This window comes from Xenopus tropicalis, chromosome 3 (genome assembly GCF_000004195.4).
Source record: "Xenopus tropicalis strain Nigerian chromosome 3, UCB_Xtro_10.0, whole genome shotgun sequence".
Classification (NCBI taxonomy): domain Eukaryota; kingdom Metazoa; phylum Chordata; class Amphibia; order Anura; family Pipidae; genus Xenopus; species Xenopus tropicalis.
Genome location: NC_030679.2, coordinates 146727430 through 146748558, shown reverse-complemented (window position 1 = coordinate 146748558; position 21129 = coordinate 146727430). Strand labels below are relative to the sequence as shown.

At 45.1% G+C, this 21129-nt stretch overlaps 2 protein-coding genes across 2 annotated transcripts; one reads left to right on the top strand and one right to left on the bottom strand.

Annotated features, from left to right (window-relative positions):
• Positions 1-721: 721 nt before the first annotated feature.
• On the bottom strand, positions 722-9194 carry LOC116409580 (extracellular calcium-sensing receptor-like). Its single transcript, XM_031898306.1, has 8 exons — positions 9151-9194; positions 8311-8412; positions 7572-7826; positions 5097-5388; positions 3687-4367; positions 3231-3458; positions 1711-1834; positions 722-1632 (listed from the first exon to the last, which is right to left on the bottom strand). Exons 1-8 carry the CDS (start codon positions 9192-9194, stop codon positions 722-724), a joined length of 2637 nt encoding a protein of 878 aa, XP_031754166.1.
• Positions 9195-15355: 6161 nt separating this feature from the next.
• Positions 15356-21129, top strand: LOC100493185 (vomeronasal type-2 receptor 116). The gene is made up of 7 exons (XM_012960333.2): positions 15356-15600; positions 17084-17375; positions 17763-18395; positions 18996-19223; positions 19449-19572; positions 19655-20554; positions 21077-21129. The coding sequence occupies exons 1-7, from the start codon at positions 15356-15358 to the stop codon at positions 21127-21129; spliced, it is 2475 nt and encodes an 824-aa protein (XP_012815787.2).

Sequence of the window (21129 nt, the reverse complement as noted above, 5' to 3'; positions counted from 1 at the left end):
GAGCAAGTTAAACAAATATATTTATTATATTCATTATATTCATTTATTCAAGATTCAACATATACTTTTTATTTCTGGAAATAAATTGCTGGTACAAACCATTTTTGTGATTTTTTTTTTCTCCAATGAAGTATGGATTTTGTTGATAGCAAGTTGAATGGGGAATAACTCTGCAGGACACATCTGGCCATAAATGGGTTAGAAACATAAATGTCTGTGCAAAGTCTTCCTTTTGTGTTATCATATCAGTATGGGAGGGGCTTAGCAGAAACCCTTAGTGCATAGGTCCACCATCTTGTCCTTACTCAACCTCTTTATTCTCCCAGCCTTTCCATCTATATCTCCTCTTCGTTCCCACATAGAGAGAGGGGTTGACCATGCAATACACCAGATACACCAGATTACACCCCGTTTCGAAATAGTGATGTGTGGGTCAGGAAAAAATCAACCTGCGCCCAACCCTAACCCCCAAAACCTTAACCCATACCCCCGCCGAACCTGTAAAAATATTGCCATTGCAGGACCTGCACCCAACCCATATTGTGTCTTCCAACTCTGTACTCTACTTCTCTTCATGCCTCTGATTCCAAGAAAGGGAATTTTCTGGATCAGAGGAGAAGTGAACTTCCCCAGTCTGACCAGCACCCAACCCGAACCCACAAAATTTCAACACAAAGCCACTCAAATTTTGAGGTCAACCCACACATCACTATTTGGGAGATTATTTTTTGCCTCTGACTCTGCCCAATACCTGTTCTTTGGAGTTCTTGGTGGGTCTAAAAATTACAATAAAACATTTTGGCACAAAGATACAGCCCAACAAAGCCCAACTGGAAGAAAGGATGGCAAAGACCTCCATTGCCACAGTATACATGCCCCGGGCACTGAGATAGGCTGGGATAAAGGACACCCACACACTGAGGAAAGCCAACATACTGAATGTGATATATTTGGCTTCATTGAAACTGTCAGGGAGGCGTCTGGCCAAGAAGGCAACAATGAAACTGATGGTGGCCAAGAGACCAAGGTATCCCAGCATGCACCAGAAAGCTGCGGGAGAGCCTTCATTGCAATTAGCAATAATAATTCCAGGTTGTGTGTCAGTGTCAAGTTCATGGAAGGGAGGAGAAAGGGTTAGCCACACTGTGCACACACATAACTGAATAAATACACAAAATACAAGGAGGTTGTAGGACACTTTCACCCCTGTCCACTTTCTTAACCTGCTGCCGGGTTTGGTTGCATTAAAGGCAATGACAACAGTGATGGTTTTGGCCAGAACACAGGAGATGCAGAGGGCAAAAACCATCCCAAATGCCACCTGGCGCAGAAGGCACTTTTCAGGCTGTGGGTAACCAATGAACCCCAAAGAGCAAAGGAAACAGAGGAACAGGGAAAGCAGGAGAAGGCAGCTAAGGGAGTAGTTGTTGGCTCGGACTATTGGGGTTTTATTATTACAAATAAAAATTCTGAGAACGACAAGTGGGGCAAGTGTGGAAGAGATGGAAATGGCTGCTAAGCTGTAACCCAAAGGATCTCCATAGGAAAGGAACTCTGTAGGCCTTGGTAGGCATCTGTCCTGCTGTAGATTGGGCCATGTGTCCCAGGAACATGGATGGCATTCCGCAGCATCTGCAGGAAAAGTTCAAACTCAATATTTTACTTTAGAAATGTGTTTTCCCAGATGTCACAAACCTGATTTTAATGTACCTGTTTGGCTTGAAATCTGTCCCAGGGGGCACCGCGAGCAAACGTAGCAGCACTGAGGTTTCTCCGGCACTATCACCTTGTGAAATCCAGGAGGACAACTTGGGCTGCACTTGGAAAGGGGGACCTATAGAAATATAGTAATCCATATTAGCAATCCATTATCTTGAATTAGCTTGTACAGTAAAGGGATATATATATAGCATGCACTTGTACTTCAAGGAACAATTACTTCAGATCATAAATACATTATACAGTGAGGGGCAGATGCTGTGGCACCAAAAATACATTAAATACAGTGACGGCCAGTCGGAACTTTAGTGCCAAATAAGGGGGCCCAGCCTGAAGGCCAGTTAGGGGGAGATTGGGGTGAGTGCTCATTTGTGCCCTGGGTACCCCTGGAGGTATAGCGGGGTGACTGTTACCCCAATGTTTCTATATATCTGTAACCCTGTTATGGGCTAAGGGGGCCAAGATTGAAGGCCAGTTAGGGGGAGATTGGGGTGAGTGCTCATTTGTGCCCTGGGTACCCCTGGAACTATAGCGGGGTGACTGTTACCCCAATGTTTCTATATATCTGTAACCTTGTTATGGGCTAAGGGGGCCCAGCCTGAAGGCCAGTTAGGGGGGGATTTGGTGTGAGTGCTTATTTGTGCCCTGGGTACCCCTGGAACTATAGCGGGGTGACTGTTACCCCAATGTTTCTATATATCTGTAACCTTGTTATGGGCTAAGGGGGCCCAGCCTGTAGGCCAGTTAGGGGGAGATTTGGGGTGAGTGCTTATTTGTGCCCTGGGTACCCCTGGAACTATAGCGGGTGACTGTTACCCCAATGTTTCTATATATCTGTAACCTTGTTATGGGCTAAGGGGACACAGCCTTAAGGCCAGTTAGGGGGAGATTTGGGGTGAGTGCTCATTTGTGCCCTGGGTACCCCTGGAACTATAGCGGGGTGACTGTTACCCCAATGTTTCTATATATCTGTAACCTTGTTATGGGCTAAGGGGGCCCAGCCTGAAGGCCAGTTAGGGGAGGGTTTGGGGTGAGTGCTTATTTGTGCCCTGGGTACCCCTGGAACTATAGCGGGGTGACTGTTACCCCAATGTTTCTATATATCTGTAACCTTGTTATGAGCTAAGGGGGCCCAGCCTGAAGGCCAGTTAGGGGGGGATTTGGGGTGAGTGCTTATTTTTGCCCTGGGTACCCCTGGAACTAGAGCAGGGTGACTGTTACCCCAATGTTTCTATATATCTGTAACCTTGTTATGGGCTAAGGGGGCCCAGCCTGAAGGCCAGTTAGGGGGGATTTGGGGTGAGTGCTTATTTGTGCCCTGGGTACCCCTGGAACTATAGCGGGGTGACTGTTACCCCAATGTTTCTACCTTGTTATGGGCTAAGGGGGCCCAGCCTGAAGGCCAGTTAGGGGGAGATTTAGGGTGAGTGCTTATTTGTGCCCTGGGTACCCCTGGAACTATAGCAGGGTGACTGTTACTCCATTTTTTATATATTATACTAGTTCAGTACCTGAGTATCATTATTGGCCCATGTGATAGCATCGCTGTCTACCTTTAGCATCTTCCCATCAGGGGCATTTAGGTCGTAACTGCCAACAGTAAACTGCTCCAGTGCCCCCGTGGCATCCAGGCGCCAATTCACAATGTCGTAGACAGCTGGGGGGTTCCCTTCTGCATCAAAAAATACTTCTCTGCCATCTTTAGCCTTGAAGTATACATTTTTCATATGGTAGAGAAGCTGTAAAGTAAAGTATAAAAATTATGCAGAAAGGTAAATGATCAATAAGAAGAAGTGAATGAATGATAATGATTGGGTGTGGGAATAGCTGCTTACATGCCAAGGAAGAAATGATGTGATGTTGGCACAGATGGCATGATACAGCGGTCCCATTCCAGGTTTACAATGGAGCAAATTATGAAGGGCCCAGGCAATGGCATAAACAGCCGTGTATACATTGAAGGATACTCTCTGATCTTCTATAGGAAGGATGCTCTCCAGCTTCTCATTCCCCGTACACAGCGGTGTCGTAGCTCCCCGAATCAGTTCCTTCTGACTGAGCCACTTACACGAGAATGTTTGCTCCCAAAATTCCCCAATGAAGGAATCATTAGGATATTTCGATGACATGAGGGTGTGGAGATACTTGGTAAATGTTGGCATTTGTCTACTGTGTATGGCGAAACCAACGGCGCCCACTAAAACAGCTTGGAAACGTTGTTGGGAGAGTAGAGTAGAAGCTGCCCAAGCTTCACTGGCCACCCAGATATTCCCAGTCACGTTCTTCCTGAACAACTCTTCCACCACAATAACAAAGTCAGAATCAGAGGCTATTACTACTACAACCTTTGTGGTTGACTCTCTAATCACCTGGACAAGGTGAGGAGCATTCCTATCCGGCTGACCCGTCAATATATTCTCGGAGAAGGCCACACAAACCCCAGCATTCATTAGCTCCTGCTTTACGATCTGAAGTCCAAACTGACCGTAGTCATCATCATTGGCTAAAAGGCCAACCCAAGTCCAACCAAAATGGAGGACCAACTGGGCCAGGCCTCTCATTTGATATTCATCACTAGGGATGGTGCGAAAAAAGGAAGGAAACAGGTCACGTTCGCTTAAGATGGGGTTGGTTGCCAAATAACTGATCTAAAAAGGTACAATAGGGTAGAAGAAGAAGTTATAGTGGTAGAGTGGAATAACCTCAGTGGAGGCTAACAAAAAAAGAACATTTAAGGCTGGGGAATTATGAACTTATGACAAATGATGATAGATGACAGATAGATAGATAGATAGATGATAGATAGATGGTTAGATAGATAGATGATAGATAGATAGATAGATAGATGATAGATAGATAGATAGATAGATGGTTAGATAGATAGAATGATAGATAGATGGATGGTTAGATAGATAGACAGATGGTTATATAGATAGATAATAGATAGATAAATAGATAGATACATAGATAGACAGATAGATAGATAGATGATAGATAGATAGATACATAGATAGATAGATACATAGGTAGATAGATAGATACATAGATGGATAGATAGATACATAGATAGATGATAGATAGAAATATAGATAGATAGATAGATAGATAGATGGTTAGATAGATAGATACATAGATAGATAGATAGATGATAGATAGATACATAGATAGAAAGATAGATAGATAGATAGATAGATACATAGATACATAGATAGATAGATGATAGATAGATACATAGATAGAAAGATAGATAGATAAATAGATGGTTAGATAGATAGATGGATAGATAGATCGATAGATGTTGAATTATTTTTGTTTGAGAGAAACACAGCTATACCATTTGGAAAGCAAAAGATGGCTCATAAGGAACGGTCTCTTACCTGTGGGTATCGGTACAGTCCCAAGATATGGGAGATAAGAATTGAGCGAGTCGAGCCACAGTCCCCAATGATACCGGCAAGGGGTGCCTCCTGGTGACAATAATAATTGGGGGTGATCTCTTGGCCTTGAGAGAGCATCCATAAAGCCCCTTGTGCCGCTCGCCGCAACGTCGTACAGGTATCAAAGATCCGAAAGCCCAACGTCACGTTGGGGAGAAGCTCAGGATCGGAATTGATCTCCTCTACAGCGAATATAAAGGCCTGCATGCTCTGGTAATACTCAACCCCAAACCTGGCATGGAGGCACAGAAGGAAATGAAGAGTAGGGCGTCACTTAGTATCCTCATTGGTATTCCCATCTGATGTTTCTCTCGCCACTCACCAAGGAGCCCCCAACTTAGTTGTTTGCAAAGGATAAGCAAAATAGCAAAAGCCTACTACCTGTAGTATTTACACCATTACTAAATTAAGGCTTGGTTGGTTGGTCTCTACACTTTTTGGAGACCAAGCGTTCCTCATACACAGTGAATAAATCACAATAGATCCCCAGGCAGCAATACTGACCATATTTACTGGGCATCAAGGCTACATTGAGCACATATACATTGTCAAACTGGGGTGTCAACTAGGCTGCCCCCCAGTCCTGAATTCCTCCTCCCACCGCCAACTTTTCCCAATTCCTTCTGCTTGCAGTGAGCCCCCCCCCCCCCACACACATCACCTCACGTTACATTCCTTGCACTCTAGTGGTCCCCATGAGTACTCTGGGTCACATTGCTTTGCTAGTAACTGGGTGAAGACCAAAGAGTACTCCCTACCAGGTGTCAAGATGTCCTTGGCCAATGGTGTAAAGCTTCTGCTGGGTATAAGTAAGACAGATTTTGGATCCTTAATCCGAGAAGCCCCCAACTTAGTTGTGCCCTCGTTTGCAAAGGGTAAGCAAAATTGCAAAATTAGGAAAAGCCTACTACCTGTAGTATATACACCATTACTAACTTACGGTTTGCTTGGTTGGTTGCTACATTTTTTGAAGACCAAGAGTACCTCATACACAGTGAGCAAATTACAATAGATCCCCAGACAACAATACTGACCATATTTACTGGGCATCAAGGCTACACTGAGCACATATACATTGTTGAACTGGGGTGTCAACTAGGCTGCCACCTTAGGGGCCCCCCAGTCCTGAATTCCTCCTCCCACTGACAACTTTTCCCAATTCCTTCTGCTTGCAGTGAGCCCCCCACACACACATCACCTCACATTACATTCCTTGCACTCTTGTGGTCCCCGTGAGTACTCTGGGTCACATTGCTTTGCTAGTAACTGGGTGAAGACCAAAGAGTACTCCTTACCAGGTGTCAAGATCCTTGGCCTTGGCCAATTACGGAAAGCTCCTGCAGGGTATAGGTAAGAGACAGAGGGGGGGGGGATTTATTGTTTGCCCCCCCCAACCCAACACTTTGAATCCTTAACTGACTCTTTGACAATCAGTATTACAATTCCATGGTTAGTAGCCTCAGTCAGGCAGTTTGGTGATTCCTGCTTGATGTAAGGAGTCTTTTCGACCTGTTCCAACCAATGTACAAGTTTCCAGCACTGCGCCCAAAATGTCCCATATTCCTAGCGCCAAACTCCGGCATAAAATTAGCAGCTCTGCTCATTTTCAGCTGAAACATACACCAGATTGGTTGCTATAGGTTACTAGACCTTGGCAAACCTTGTGCCTTTTATTGAGTTATCTAATAAGTCTCTTACTGGCACATCTGGTAGTACCTTGCATGATTGTTCATGTAGGCTCTGAGGTTCATATCTGACATGGTTAGCCAGGAACAGAGCGCCATTATTCAAAGAGTGCATAGGGATTGGTCGACAAAAAGCTAAACAAATGTAGTAGATGTGGAACTCATGGTAGGAAGAGTGGAGGCCCACAAAAAAGGCAAGAAACCACAAACTGATGATGTTCAACTTGTAGGCCCAAGACACAGGGACCACTCAACCCGTGCCTATAACTTATCCCACAAGGCCAACCACAATGTTACAGTGCCCCCCTAGGGCAGGATACATATCAGAAAAGTACAAGTAACACCAAATATTTACCTGGCATATTGTTTAGTTCTATCTTTTATCTGCTGTCTTTAAAAAACAAGCCCCAGATGGTCTGTTGCGGTGAGTAGAACTTCAGATAAGACATATTCATGGACTGCCCCTAAAAGCCCCAGATGGTCTGTTGTAGTGAGTAGAACTTCAGATAAGACATATTCATGGACTGCCCCTAAAAGCCCCAGATGTTCTGTTGCAGTGAGTAGAACTTCAGATAAGACATATTCATGGACTGCCCCTAAAAGCCCCAGAGGAAACTCAAACAAGGATAACATACAGAACTAGTGCACTGACCAGAACTGAACCTAGAACCTGAGTATAGAAAGAGATCAATGGACCACCACACTGCATTGGCAAGACCATGGCACTTACATCTGACACTGTAGCTCTGGGGGCTTGGTGGAGAAATCCAGTGTATTGTAGACTCTGTCCAAATGAATAGGGAAGGTTCCTCCTATAATAATATCTCCTGGGCGACTCAGAGAGCCGGTGGTGCTCTCACTGGGCAGGCTGCAGCCCATACCGGAGTCCAAGGAGGAGCAAACTTGTATAGTTATGGAGCACAAGATCCATGCCTTGGAGAGGAGAAAGCAGCTAAGCCTGTGGAACATCTTTATCATCTCCATACTACAGAGGAGCATCACAGAGTGTATCATAAACAGATGCTGACTCAAGCATAACCAGCCTCCTTCACAAAGATCCATGGATTTATACACTTCGTAGCTGAGGAGGCCTAGGGGGACCTCATTCGTAGCTGAGGAGGCCTAGGGGGACCTCATTCGTAGCTGAGGAGGCCTAGGGGGACCTCAGAACGTAATTATTCCTGATTATATTAAGTGCTCAGGGTGAAACACAGTGCTGAACGGTAAATGACATTTAGACACATTTCTCTCTAGAGGAGGACAGTGAATTAAGTGTTGGAAAAGGCTAATATACACTGAGCTGTCTTAGTGGTGCCCGAATGAAGCCCATTACATGTGACCTTTTATTCAATAACCTCTGTGGTCCTCCAGCAGTTTTTTTAAACTACAATTCTCAGTGTCCCCATAACGACCTAAGGCTGCTGACAACTGAAGGCTGTAGGTGAGGAAGCAAAATAAAGTATACGCACTTCAGTATATACACAATGTCCACCTCCTGGTTATTGGGCAAACCTGGGAACCCTTGATGGTACTGGTAGGAGATACTGGGAAACCTGCGTTTGTCTTTTTCTCTGCATGGGATGAATGTACAGTTTAGTTCCTGCCACAAAGTCCATCCCAAGAGCTCTTATTACCCCAGGTAGCACTACCTTCCCATAAGTACCTATCCTTGGCATAAAGCAGTTGTTACACATAGCAGGCACAAACCCATGACCTGTCCTCACACAGGGGCCACACACACCTATGACTCCTTTCCAATATCATGTATATAAATATAGACGGCACTACAGCAGGGACTCTGCTGATTGGTCACCTACCTCTTGGGTGTCTGACACACACCTGTTAGACACTTACCTCTTGGGTGTGTAGCACATACCTGTTAGACACTTACCTCTTGGGTGTGTAGCACATACCTTTTAGACATCTACCTCTTGGGTATCTCTTGGGTGTCTAACACATACCTGTTAGACACCTACCTCTTGGGTGTCTGACACATACCTGTTAGACACCTACCTCTTGGGTGTCTGACACACACCTGTTAGACACCTACCTCTTGGGTGTCTAACACATACCTGTTAGACACCTACCTCTTGGGTGTCTGACACACACCTGTTAGACACCTACCTCTTGGGTGTCTGACACACGCCTGTTAGCCACCTACCTCTTGGGTATCTAGCACATACCTGTTAGACACCTACCTCTTGGGTGTGTAGCACATACCTGTTAGACACCTACCTCTTGGGTGTGTAGCACATACCTGTTAGACGCCTACCTCTTGGGTGTGTAGCATATACCTGTTAGACACCTACCTCTTGGGTATCTCTTGGGTGTCTGACACATACCTGTTAGACATCTACCTCTTGGGTGTCTGACACACGCCTGTTAGACACCTACCTCTTGGGTGTGTAGCACATACCTGTTAGATGCCTACCTCTTGGGTGTCTAGCACATACCTTTTAGACATCTACCTCTTGGGTATCTCTTGAGTGTCTAACACATACCTGTTAGACACCTACCTCTTGGGTGTCTGACACATACCTGTTAGACATCTACTTCTTGGGTGTCTGACACACGCCTGTTAGACACCTACCTCTTGGGTGTGTAGCACATACCTGTTAGACGCCTACCTCTTGGGTGTCTAGCACATACCTTTTAGACATCTACCTCTTGAGTATTTCTTGAGTGTCTAACACATACCTGTTAGACACCTACCTCTTGGGTGTCTGACACATACCTGTTAGACACCTACCTCTTGGGTGTCTGACACACGCCTGTTAGACACCTACCTCTTGGGTGTCTAACACATACCTTTTAGACATCTACCTTTTGGGTTTCTAACACATACCTATTAGACACCTACCTCTTGGGTGTCTAGCACACACCTGTTGGGTGTGTAGCACATACCTGTTAGACACTTACCTCTTGGGTGTGTAGCACATACCTTTTAGACATCTACCTCTTGGGTATCTCTTGGGTGTCTAACACATACCTGTTAGACACCTACCTCTTGGGTGTCTGACACACACCTGTTAGACATCTACCTTTTGGGTGTCTAACACATACCTGTTAGACACCTACCTCTTGGGTGTCTAGCACATACCTGTTAGACACCTACCTCTTGGGTGTCTAGCACATACCAGTTAGACACCTACCTCTTGGCTGTCTAGCACATACCTTTTAGACATCTACCTCTTGGGTGTCTAACACATACGTGTTAGACACCTACCTCTTGGGTGTCTGACACACACCTGTTAGACACCTACCTCTTGGGTGTGTAGCACATACCTGTTAGACACTTACCTCTTGGGTGTGTAGCACATACCTTTTAGACATCTACCTCTTGGGTATCTCTTGGGTGTCTGACACACACCTGTTAGACATCTACCTTTTGGGTGTCTAACACATACCTGTTAGACACCTACCTCTTGGGTGTCTAGCACATACCTGTTAGACACCTAGCTCTTGGGTGTCTAGCACATACCAGTTAGACACCTACCTCTTGGCTGTCTAGCACATACCTTTTAGACATCTACCTCTTGGGTGTCTAACACATACGTGTTAGACACCTACCTCTTGGGTGTCTGACACACACCTGTTAGACACCTACCTCTTGGGTGTCTGACACACACCTGTTAGACACCTACCTCTTGGGCGTCTAACACATACCTGTTAGACACCTACCTCTTGGGTGTCTGACACACACCTGTTAGACACCTACCTCTTGGGTGTCTAGCACATACCTGTTAGACACCTACCTCTTGGGTGTCTAGCACATACCTTTTAGACATCTACCTCTTGGGTGTCTAACACATACCTGTTAGACACCTTCCTCTGGGTGTGTAGCACAAACCTATTAGACACCTACCTCTTGGGTGTCTAGCACATACCTTTTAGACATCTACCTCTTGGGTGTCTAACACATACCTGTTAGACACCTACCTCTTGGGTGTCTGACACACACCTGTTAGACACCTACCTCTTGGGTGTCTAGCACATACCTTTTAGACACCTACCTCTTGGGTGTCTAGCACATACCTTTTAGACATCTACCTCTTGGGTGTCTGACACACACCTGTTAGACACCTACCTCTTGGGTGTCTAGCACATATCTTTTAGACATCTACCTCTTTTAACACTCCCATGTTACATTGCTCAGCCAACCATTTCATTGCAGATGCCATTGGACCCTTCAATTCTGTGCAAACTGGGCCAGCACTGAAATGCCACTTGAGTATATTTAACTGGAAAGCTCTCTGTGAGTAAATGGGGGAAGACACCCTGATATTTAGTCTCCGCTCCCCTCTTTGTTTAACACCCTCTGTGTAAAAAGTTTTTCGAATCATTTCTTTTGCCCGAGAGCACAGGCAGCACAAAGCAGAGAAAATAACTAATACTATCTGGTAAAGACAGCGGCATTATGAGAATACACTGGGCCCCCCTGTGAAATTTTTTTTAGGAGGGGCCCAGTACGGTGCAGAAGTTAAGCGTACCCTCTGCATATATTAACCAGTGGGTGCGTAGAAGAAGAGGAAAACATGATGTTGTTCATACTTTAATTCATTTATCATTTTACATCCTTTTCCTTGAGCCGCCATTTTGTGATGGGCTGTGTGCTCCCTCAGAGATCAGCTGACAGGAAGTGATGCAGCTCTAACTGTAACAGGAAGTAGTGTGGGAGCAAAAGGCAGAACTCTGCCCATTCATTGGCTGATGGGGCCTAGCATGTATGTGTGCCTTGGCTTGTTTGTGTGCACTGTGACTCCTATGATCCCAGGGGGTGGGGCTTAGTACATAAAATGGCAGTTTTCTATTTAGGATTACCCAATGGCACATACTACTACTTTATTTGGGGATCACTGGCTTAGAGAATACGTCTTTCAGCAGTATTGCCATTGTAAACCATGAGTGGCTGCTAGTAAGCTATAAGCCATTGAGGATGGCATGTTCTTTTATACAATGCATTTATTTTTTGTAAAGCCCAATCTCTCATTGCTTCTATTGCCACCCTTGTCAGTTCTGTCTCCAGTCTATTTCCTGGTAAACCTTTCAGTTCTGAGACTTGGCAATGTAATTGGTCGATAGCAACCATAATGTTGCAGTTAGTAGGGCCTGTGAGCAGTATCAAGGAGAAAATTGTATGGCAATTCACTAATTTTTTTGGACAATTTCAGCTACTATATTCCGTATTTACTCCATGCTTGAAGAACTGGTCTAGAACCCACTAATTGTGCACCTCTTGAATAGCACGAGGGAAAGCTTTAACTGAAAGATTCCGCACACAAATCCAAATTCTGCTGCAATGTCTCCTTCTTCTCACCATCTATTGAGGAAATTTGTATTCTGTTAAAATTCTATCATTCTAGGCCTGAGTCGGGTTCAAAAACTCTAAACTGAGCTCAAACTGTTCAAGCTAGACTGTGGAGACACCATCAAATAGATCAGGCCTAAAAGTAGGCTGATGAATGTTACCCACAGTCTTTACAGAGCTGACCTGGGAAGGTTGGTCTTCAGGTATTAATACTGGAGGTGTTAATGAATACAGTGTAAATGGTATTCATGATGAGACTGTGTGCAGAACTCTCTAGAACTCCACTAGAACATGGGGAACAGGACCATTACATAAATACAATGAAGAATCTCAGAAAAGAGCTAAGTAACACAGCAACTCATCAGCTTAACCTTTGTTTGTGATGTAAAACATATAAGAAGAGGCTGTAGGTTAGAGACCCAGGTTCCAGTGCTGTTAGGTTCAAGATCCAGAGATCTAGGATAGAAATGGGCCACTAGCTTTGCAGGGGTGACTGACCCTAAAATGTAGAGGAACCTGAGGCACTAACTTATGTTGTTCAGAGAAGAGGCCTAATGAACCTTCAGCCACACAAGCATGAACAAAGTTCTCTGGGGATGCCGAATAAGGACTGTGATTGGCTATTTGGTAGCCCCATGTGGACTGCTGGCCTGCAGGAGGCTCTGCTTGGACTAAAATGGGGTCTCTGGGCTTCCAAAACTTGCCTCCAAGCCAGAAATTTAAACATGGGCACCAACTTTGAGGCCACTTGGAGCAACATCAAAGGCGTTGGTGAGTAACATGTTTCCCCTGAGCCACTGGTTGGGGATCACTGTCCTATGTCCATAACTAGGCCTCAGATCTGCAATGTCTGGTGTGAAGGCCTATAGGAACTGGAACCTAGAGGGGCTAAAGTTTAAGGAGTCCTGTACCCCGTAGCCATATGGCAGTTAGACCTCACATACAAGTGCTGTTTGAGTAAATACTAAGAGAAACGTTACTCCTCCAAAGACAGTCAACACCTCTACAAAGCAGCCAACAACTCTACCACAACCTTTATCTCTGAACTTATAGTCAGGAACTTTATAGTCAAGTAGAGATGTAGCGAACTGTTCGCTGGCGAACTAATTCGCGCGAACATCGGGTGTTCGCAAGTTCGGAAGTTCGCAAACTTTTCGCATATGTTCGCAATTTGGGTTCACCGCGGGTTTTTTTTCTCTGCGTTTTTTCTCTCCTTTTTTTCTCGGCCTAAAAACGCAGCACAAGCCACACATGGCGTTTTTCAGCCTAGTACTGGTGTAAGCAAATCCCGTTTCCATGGTGCTAATAGTGCGAAATAGCAAAAAACGCCACGTATTTCCGTTAGGTCTGCCAGCTGCCTTTGCGATTTTACGCAACGCTGTGCCAACAAAGTATTTTTCAGAGAAATTTTTGCCCTTGATCCCCCTCCTGCATGTCACTGCCCAGGTCGTGGCACCCTTTAAACAACTTTAAAATCAGTTTTCCGGCCAGAAATGGCTTTTCTAGGTTTTAAAGTTCGCCTTCCCATTGAAGTCTATGGGGTTCGCAAAGCTCGCGAATATTCGCGCTTTTTGGCGTAAGTTCGCGAACGCGTTCGCAAACTTTTTTTTTGAGGTTCGCTACATCCCTATAGTCCAGTACTTGTTATGTTCTTCTTCCAATCTGCTCCTCAACTCCTCTCTCATTACTCACATTGAAGACGTTACTGCCCTCTTCTCTACAATTCCTTCCTGTGTTTCATCTGACATCTAAAAACCAGTTTCTTTAACATCCCCTGATCTAGTCTGGCATTCCATCATGATACATTATTGCCACATCTCTCATGACCCTGCCCAATCCCAATGTATACACCATACTAGTGTGCAGAACTATGGAATATGCTGTGTGTTATGTATATGTCAATAATAATAACCTTTTATATGGTACAGCCAAATGCAACTAAAGATATTGCCCCTGTTGGGGGTAGAACAGATCAGACTGAGGTTGCCCTTGTGTATTTGCCTGGATATCTAAGCTCTTGCATTGTCCTACCAACACATTCAGCCTTCCTGGATCTGCTTTCCTTTGTTGCTTCAGAACTCCATGACATGGTGGAATTTCTCTACTGGGACCAACTAGGCCTATACAGCTGAGCAGTTGTTAGCTAGCAATATCTTAAAAATGGCACCTACTTTGGGGCCACTGGGAGCAACACCAAAGTCGTTGGTGAGTAACATCTGGTTTGGGATCACTGTCCTATGTCCATAACTAGGCCTCAGATTTGCTATGTCTGGTGTGAAGGCCAATAGGAACAAGAACGTAAGGGGTCTATAGTTCAAGGAGCCCTGTACCCTGTAGCCATATGGCAGTTAGACCTCACATACAAGTGCTTTTGAGGTAAACACTAAGAGAGACGTTAGTCCTCCAAAGACAGTCAACATTCCACTCCATAATTAATGCAGTTGCCAGGCTTCTACAAATGACTCTTCTTCTGCCAAGCCACTCTGCCAATCCCTGCCAATCTATTACCATTAAGGATACAAATCTGACCCACTACTGACTCCTAAAAAGCAGCCGACAACTCTACCACAACCTTTATCTCTGAACTTATAGTCAAGAACTTTATAGTCCAGTACTTGTTATGTTCTTCTACCAATCTGCTCCTCAACTCCTCTCTCATTACCCCTTCACATACTCGCATTGAAGACGTTACTGCCCTCTTCTCTAGAATTCCTTCCTTTGTTCCATCTGACATCTAAAAACCAGTTTCTTTAGAGAAACATCCCCTGATCTAGTCTGGCATTCCATCATGATACATTATTGCCACATCTCTCATGACCCCGCCCAATCCCAATATTGCCCCTGTTGGGGTAGAACAGATCAGACTGAGGTTGCCCTTGTGTATTTGCCTGGATATCTAAGCTCTTGCATTGTCCTATCAACACGTTCAGCCTTCCTGGATCTGCGTTCCTTTGTGGCTTCAGAACTCCATGACATGGTGGAATGTTCTCTACTGGGACCAACTAGGCCTATACAGCTGAGCAGTTGTTATCTAGCAATATCTTTCATTCTTAATGAGCCGTTTGTAATTGTTTTTAATTACTGTCAGTGTTCCCACAGGGGTACAGATTGAGACATACATAAACCGGCTGAGATATGCTGTTGGTACCTGTACGCTGTGAGCGTTAGATCTCTCTGGGAAAGCGTTGTTGTCTCATACGTTGGAGATGCAGATGTACCAAAGGCTCGGCTGGTTCCTCCTCTCCACAACATGGCTCCTGTGTACATTTGCTGTAGAAGTGTGCGCCTCCTCGGGCTCCAAGTTAGGCTGCAGGTTACCCAGCGAGGAGATAACCGGCTACATGAGCCGCCCCGGAGATATTTTTATAGCAGGAACTTTTCCAGTTAATTTGGAGAGAGTCTACATTGACCTCAACTTCACGAGAAAACCCCCTGAGCTGACCTGTCAGCAGTAAGTACCATGATGATACCTGTTTGTGTTGAGCTTTACTTTAGGCTACAAGGTTTAATTTACTAGCACAGCTGATACATTGCACCAGTGCAATTACTGTATATATTTGCTTTTATTATAGGAAACTCTGTTGGTCTCTTTTTGGGAAACCCCTTCAGCCCAAAGTCTCAGGGTTGGAATAAGGAATGTCACAAAGCTCCCCTCTCACCACCACATGCTAAAGAACATGGGTCATTTGGGTCTGATGCATTCTGAAGCTTGTGGCTGATTTAACTTCAGGTTATCTGTCTGGTTTTGAAGAGGTTCAGGTAGAAACTCAATGTAGGAAACCTAAGCCATTAGGGAAGAGCTTTAAATACTTTTCCCTATGTCTCCTCCTGCTGTTTGTGGGTTACCCCAAATCTCCCCCTAACTGGCCTTCAGGCTGGGCTCCCTTAGCTCATAACAAGGTTACAGATATATAGAAACATTGGGGTAACAGTCACCCTGCTATAGTTCCAGGGGTACCCAGGGCACAAATAAGCACTCACCCCAAATCCCCCCTAACTGGCCTTCAGGCTGGGCCCCCTTAGCCCATAACAAGGTTACAGATATATAGAAACATTGGGGTAATAGTCACCCCGCTATAGTTCCAGGGGTTCCCAGGGCACAAATAAGCACTCACCCCAAATCCCCCCCTAACTGGCCTTCAGGCTGGGCCCCCTTAGCCCATAACAAAGTTAAAGATATATAGAAACATTGGGGTAACAGTCACCCCGCTATAGTTCCAGGGGTACCCAGGGCACAAATAAGCACTCACCCCAAATCCCCCCCTAACTGACCTTCAGGCTGGGCCCCCTTAGCCCATAACAAGGTTACAGATATATAGAAACATTGGGGTAACAGTCACCCCGCTATAGTTCCAGGGGTACCCAGGGCACAAATAAGCACTCACCCCAAATCCCCCCCTAACTGACCTTCAGGCTGGGCCCCCTTAGCCCATAACAAGGTTACAGATATATAGAAACATTGGGGTAACAGTCACCCCGCTATAGTTCCAGGGGTACCCAGGGCACAAATAAGCACTCACTCCAAATCCCCCCCTAACTGACCTTCAGGCTGGGCCCCCTTAGCCCATAACAAGGTTACAGATATATAGAAACATTGGGGTAACAGTCACCCCGCTATAGTTCCAGGGGTACCCAGGGCACAAATAAGCACTCACCCCAAATCCCCCCCTAACTGGCCTTCAGGCTGGGCCCCCTTAGCCCATAACAATGTTACAGATATATAGAAACATTGGGGTAACAGGCACCCTGCTATAGTTCCAGGGGTACCCAGGAGTATGCAATAGGGAGTAGTGGGTTGGTTGCAGTTCCACCATATGTAGATCTGGGAGGGGAAGCAGGGAGATCCCAGGTCACCCAACCAGAAGGAGATAAAGATATGTCGAAATAATAATACTAAATAACCTCCAGACCACTGGTTTTGCCTTTCACATCAGGTTTGGGAGTGAGTATTATAAGAGCATGAGGGCCCTGGTATTCGCTGTGGAAGAAGTCAACGCAAACCCAGAAATCCTTCCCAACATTACTCTGGGCTACCACATCTTTGACACGTGCAACACGTTAAGGCGAGCGGCACAAGGGACCCTCTGGATCCTGTCCGGTGGGCAAGAAATTATTCCAAATTATTATTGTGCAGGAGGGGACCCACTTGCTGGTGTAATAGGAGAATGTGGCTCGACACCTTCTATTATAATGGCCCAAATCTTGGGATTGTACCGATATCCACAGGTAACATTAATGCACTAATACCCTTAAGGGGAACAAACCTCGTCAAACCTCCCACCTATTTTACACTTATTGTAACCCCTTCCAAAACTTGCAAAGTTGCTTCCCCTAAAATGGCCCTGGACCTTCAGAATTGGGCAGCAGGGTTGGCCGCCACTATCTTTGGCCACATCAGATCTGGTTTTCCTCAGCCAGAAGCATGGGCAGTGGAAGCTAATCTAGTTCTGACATCCTTTATGCATGCTTTAGTTGCCAATCTCCATCCAGAACCCATAAACCAGATGTGATGTGGCTGAAGATGGTGGCCATAAACCCGCCACATTTTAGAGAAGCTTTCTTCTAGGTTCTTCGGCACCTTGAGTCTCATTCGTGTGAATTATGATTTTACAGATCAGCTACTTTGCAACCAACCCTATTCTCAGCGATCGCAGCCAGTTTCCGTCCTTTTTCCGAACTATTTCTAGCGATGACATTCAAATGAGAGGTCTGGCCCAGCTGATCTCATATTTTGGTTGGTCGTGGGTTGGTCTCTTGGCAAACGATGATGACTATGGTCAATCTGGACTTCAAATGGCGAAGCAGGAGATAATAAATGCAGGAGCTTGCGTGGCCTTTGCTGAAAATATCTTGATTGGCAAGGAAGATAAGAACGCTCCTTACCTTGCCCGGGTCATAAAAAAGTCCAATGCAAAGGTTGTCCTAGTAATAGCCTCCGATTCTGACTTTCTGATTGTAGTGACAGAGCTTTTGAGACAGAACGTGACTGGCAATATCTGGGTGGCCACTGAAGGTTGGGCGACGTCAACTCTGCTCTCAGAAGAAAAATTTCAAAGAGTGCTGGAGGGCACTATCGGTTTCGCCATACACGGTGCTCAAATGCAGAAGTTTACCGAGTACCTAAGCAACCTCCTACCATCTCAAAGTGTTAATGATCCATTCATATGGGAATACTGGGAGAAAACCTTCTTGTGTAAATGGTCCTACCAAGGGAATTTAGAATGGGCTGGCAATGCTACAACGCGAGTATGTACAGGAAATGAAACGTTGGATGGAGCTTTAACCACAGAAGATCACAGGGTCTCATTTAATGTCTATACCTCTTTTTATGCCATTGCTTGGGCCCTTCATAGTCTCCTCTATTGCAGACCTGGAATTGATCCATTCCATCAATACAACTGTGCTAACATCAGATCATTTCACCCCTGGCATGTAAGAGACTTTTCTTCTCTACCTTTTAACTCTAATTAATACGCCTTCTAAAGGTCCCCATACACCTTCAGATCCGCTCGCTTGGCGATGTCGCAAAGTGAGCGGATCTTCTCCCGATATCCCCCTACAGGTGGGGGGTATCGGGAGAATCCAGGCTAATTCGGTCGTTTGGCCTTGGGGTATAGGCAAAGTCATTTCGGGGACCACATCAACGAGACGAGATGCAGTCCCCAAAGTGACTAGATTTTTTAACCTGCCTGATCGATATCTGCCCGACTTCAGGCCAGATAGTAGTGCCCATACATGGGCCGATAAGCTGCCGAAACGGTCTAAGGGACCCATATCGGCAGCTAGAATCTGCCCGTGTATGGGCACCTTAACACTGACTTTTTACTATCCAATCAAAATTTCCAGCTTCTCCACTACGTACAAAATGTCAACTTCAAGACCAAAGATGGAAGCAACATGTTTTTCAATGCAAAAGGGAACCCTCCGGCTGTCTATGACATAGTGAACTGGCGTCTGGGTGCCAAGGGCAGGCTGGAGCAGGTGGTGGTTGGGAGATACGACTTGACTTCACCAGATCAGGAGACTTTGAATGTAGACAAAAAGGCTATTACATGGGCCAATGAGGAAACTCAGGTAAGAGGATATAACTCTTTTACTGTGTTATGGGGCCACCATATATTTATATTTAATTCTAAAAGGCATGAAATTCCAAACTGAGAAGCTTGATACCCTATTGGGGGAGGAAGGAGGTCCAGGCTGAAGGACATCTAGGGTGAGATTTGGAATGTAGATGCTGATGTTCATCCCTTGAATTACCTCAAAGCTCAGGTTGAGTATAACATCCTTGTTTATTATTAGGTTCCTCTATCCAAGTGCAGCCCAAGTTGTCCCTCAGGATTTAGGAAGGTGATTGTACCAGGAAAGCCAACTTGCTGCTATGAGTGTGCCCGGTGTCCCCATGGACACATTTCAAGCCAGACAGGTACTGTGAATATTATTTCAATGTTCTTACATGGCCTCTATCATATTCCTTGCAAGGAAGCTAAATGAGTGCATTTTTTTAGATGCTGTGGAATGTCATCCATGTTCCTGGGACACGTGGCCCAATCTACAGCAGGACAGATGCCTACCAAGGACTAGAGAGTTCCTTTCCTATGAAGAACCTTTGGGGTACAGCTTAGCAGCCATTTCCATCTTGTCTTCTCTAATTGCACTTGTTATTCTGGGACTTTTTATTCAATATAAGAGAACACCAATAGTCCGAGCCAACAACTACTCCCTTAGCTGCCTTCTCCTGCTTTCCCTGTTCCTCTGTTTCCTTTGCTCTTTAGGGTTCATTGGTTACCCACAACCTGAAAAGTGCCTTCTGCGCCAGGTGGCATTTGGGTTGGTTTTTGCCCTCTGCATCTCCTGTGTTCTGGCCAAAACCATAATTGTTGTCATTGCCTTTAAAGCAACCAAACCCGGCAGCAGGTTAAGAAAATGGACACGAGTAAGGGTGTCCTACTGGATCATTGGGTTTGGTGTATTTATTCAATCATTTCTGTGTGTACTGTGGCTGCTCTTTTCTCCTCCCTTCCCTGAGACTGACACTGACACCAAACCCGGAGTCATTATACTCAACTGCAATGAAGGATCACCTATTTCTTTCTGGTGCATGCTGGGATACCTTGGCCTTTTGGCCGCCATTAGTTTCATTGTTGCCTTCCTGGCCAGACGCCTCCCTGACAGTTTCAATGAAGCCAAATTTATCATATTCAGTATGTTGGCTTTCCTCAGTGTGTGGGTGTCCTTTATCCCAGCCTATCTCAGTGCCCGGGGCATGTATACTGTGGCAATGGAGGTCTTTGCCATCCTGTCTTCCACCTGGGCTGTGCTGGTTTGTATCTTCATGCCAAAATGTTACATTGTATTATTCCGTCCCAACTTAAACTCCAGGAAATATCTCATGTCAAATGGCAGAAGTAAGAAATAAACTATTATACAGATGAGATGAGTTTGGACATCTCTGGAAGGTGCTTCAAAAATAAGCAGCCAAGAACATTTATTGAGGTTATTGTCCTTATATAACTGTATTTAAAAGTAATATCCACAGCCACTGAAGCATCAAGATACTAAAGCTTGGAGAGAAGACAATTTTCGAGTAGATGTAAAGCCTTCTCTTGCTTGTGTCTTTAAAACACTTGTTCTGAGATGACCAGTCGCACCCAATTGGTGCTCTGTTAGTGGCCTGTTCCTATTCATAAGCAGGACCATAGCAATACCTTTGATCCACAATTTCCATGTGTCTTTAAATAGCTAATTGTCCCACAAGTTTTAAGGGTGAGGGGATCATAACAAGATTTTCCATGTGGTGTCCATTTTACAGTATGCAGGCACATATCAGTATAGATAATTCAGAGGAACACTTATAGAACTAGAATTTTCCTAAGGAGACCTCAAAAGTAGAGGTTTGATGATTTTATGGTCAAGCATTGTCCTTCTAGGTGCCAGTAACGTTGAAATAGTCTTAAATGGTCATGCCGATAAGCCGTCATGA

Excerpts from the sequence above, each read along its gene's own strand:
- LOC100493185 (XM_012960333.2), top strand. The coding sequence starts at position 15,356 with ATGCAGATGTACCAAAGGCTCGGCTGGTTCCTCCTCTCCACAACATGG. Across the intron at positions 18,396-18,995 it reads CTGGCAATGCTACAACGCGA|CTTCTCCACTACGTACAAAA; the intron begins GTATGTACAGGA and ends CAAAATTTCCAG. Across the intron at positions 19,224-19,448 it reads GGGCCAATGAGGAAACTCAG|GTTCCTCTATCCAAGTGCAG; the intron begins GTAAGAGGATAT and ends GTTTATTATTAG.
- LOC116409580 (XM_031898306.1), bottom strand. The coding sequence starts at position 9,194 with ATGTCTAACAGGTATGTGTCAGACACCCAAGAGATACCCAAGAG. Across the intron at positions 8,413-9,150 it reads ACCCAAGAGATACCCAAGAG|AGAAAAAGACAAACGCAGGT; the intron begins GTAGGTGTCTAA and ends CATCCCATGCAG. Across the intron at positions 4,368-5,096 it reads GACTGTACCGATACCCACAG|ATCAGTTATTTGGCAACCAA; the intron begins GTAAGAGACCGT and ends GTACCTTTTTAG.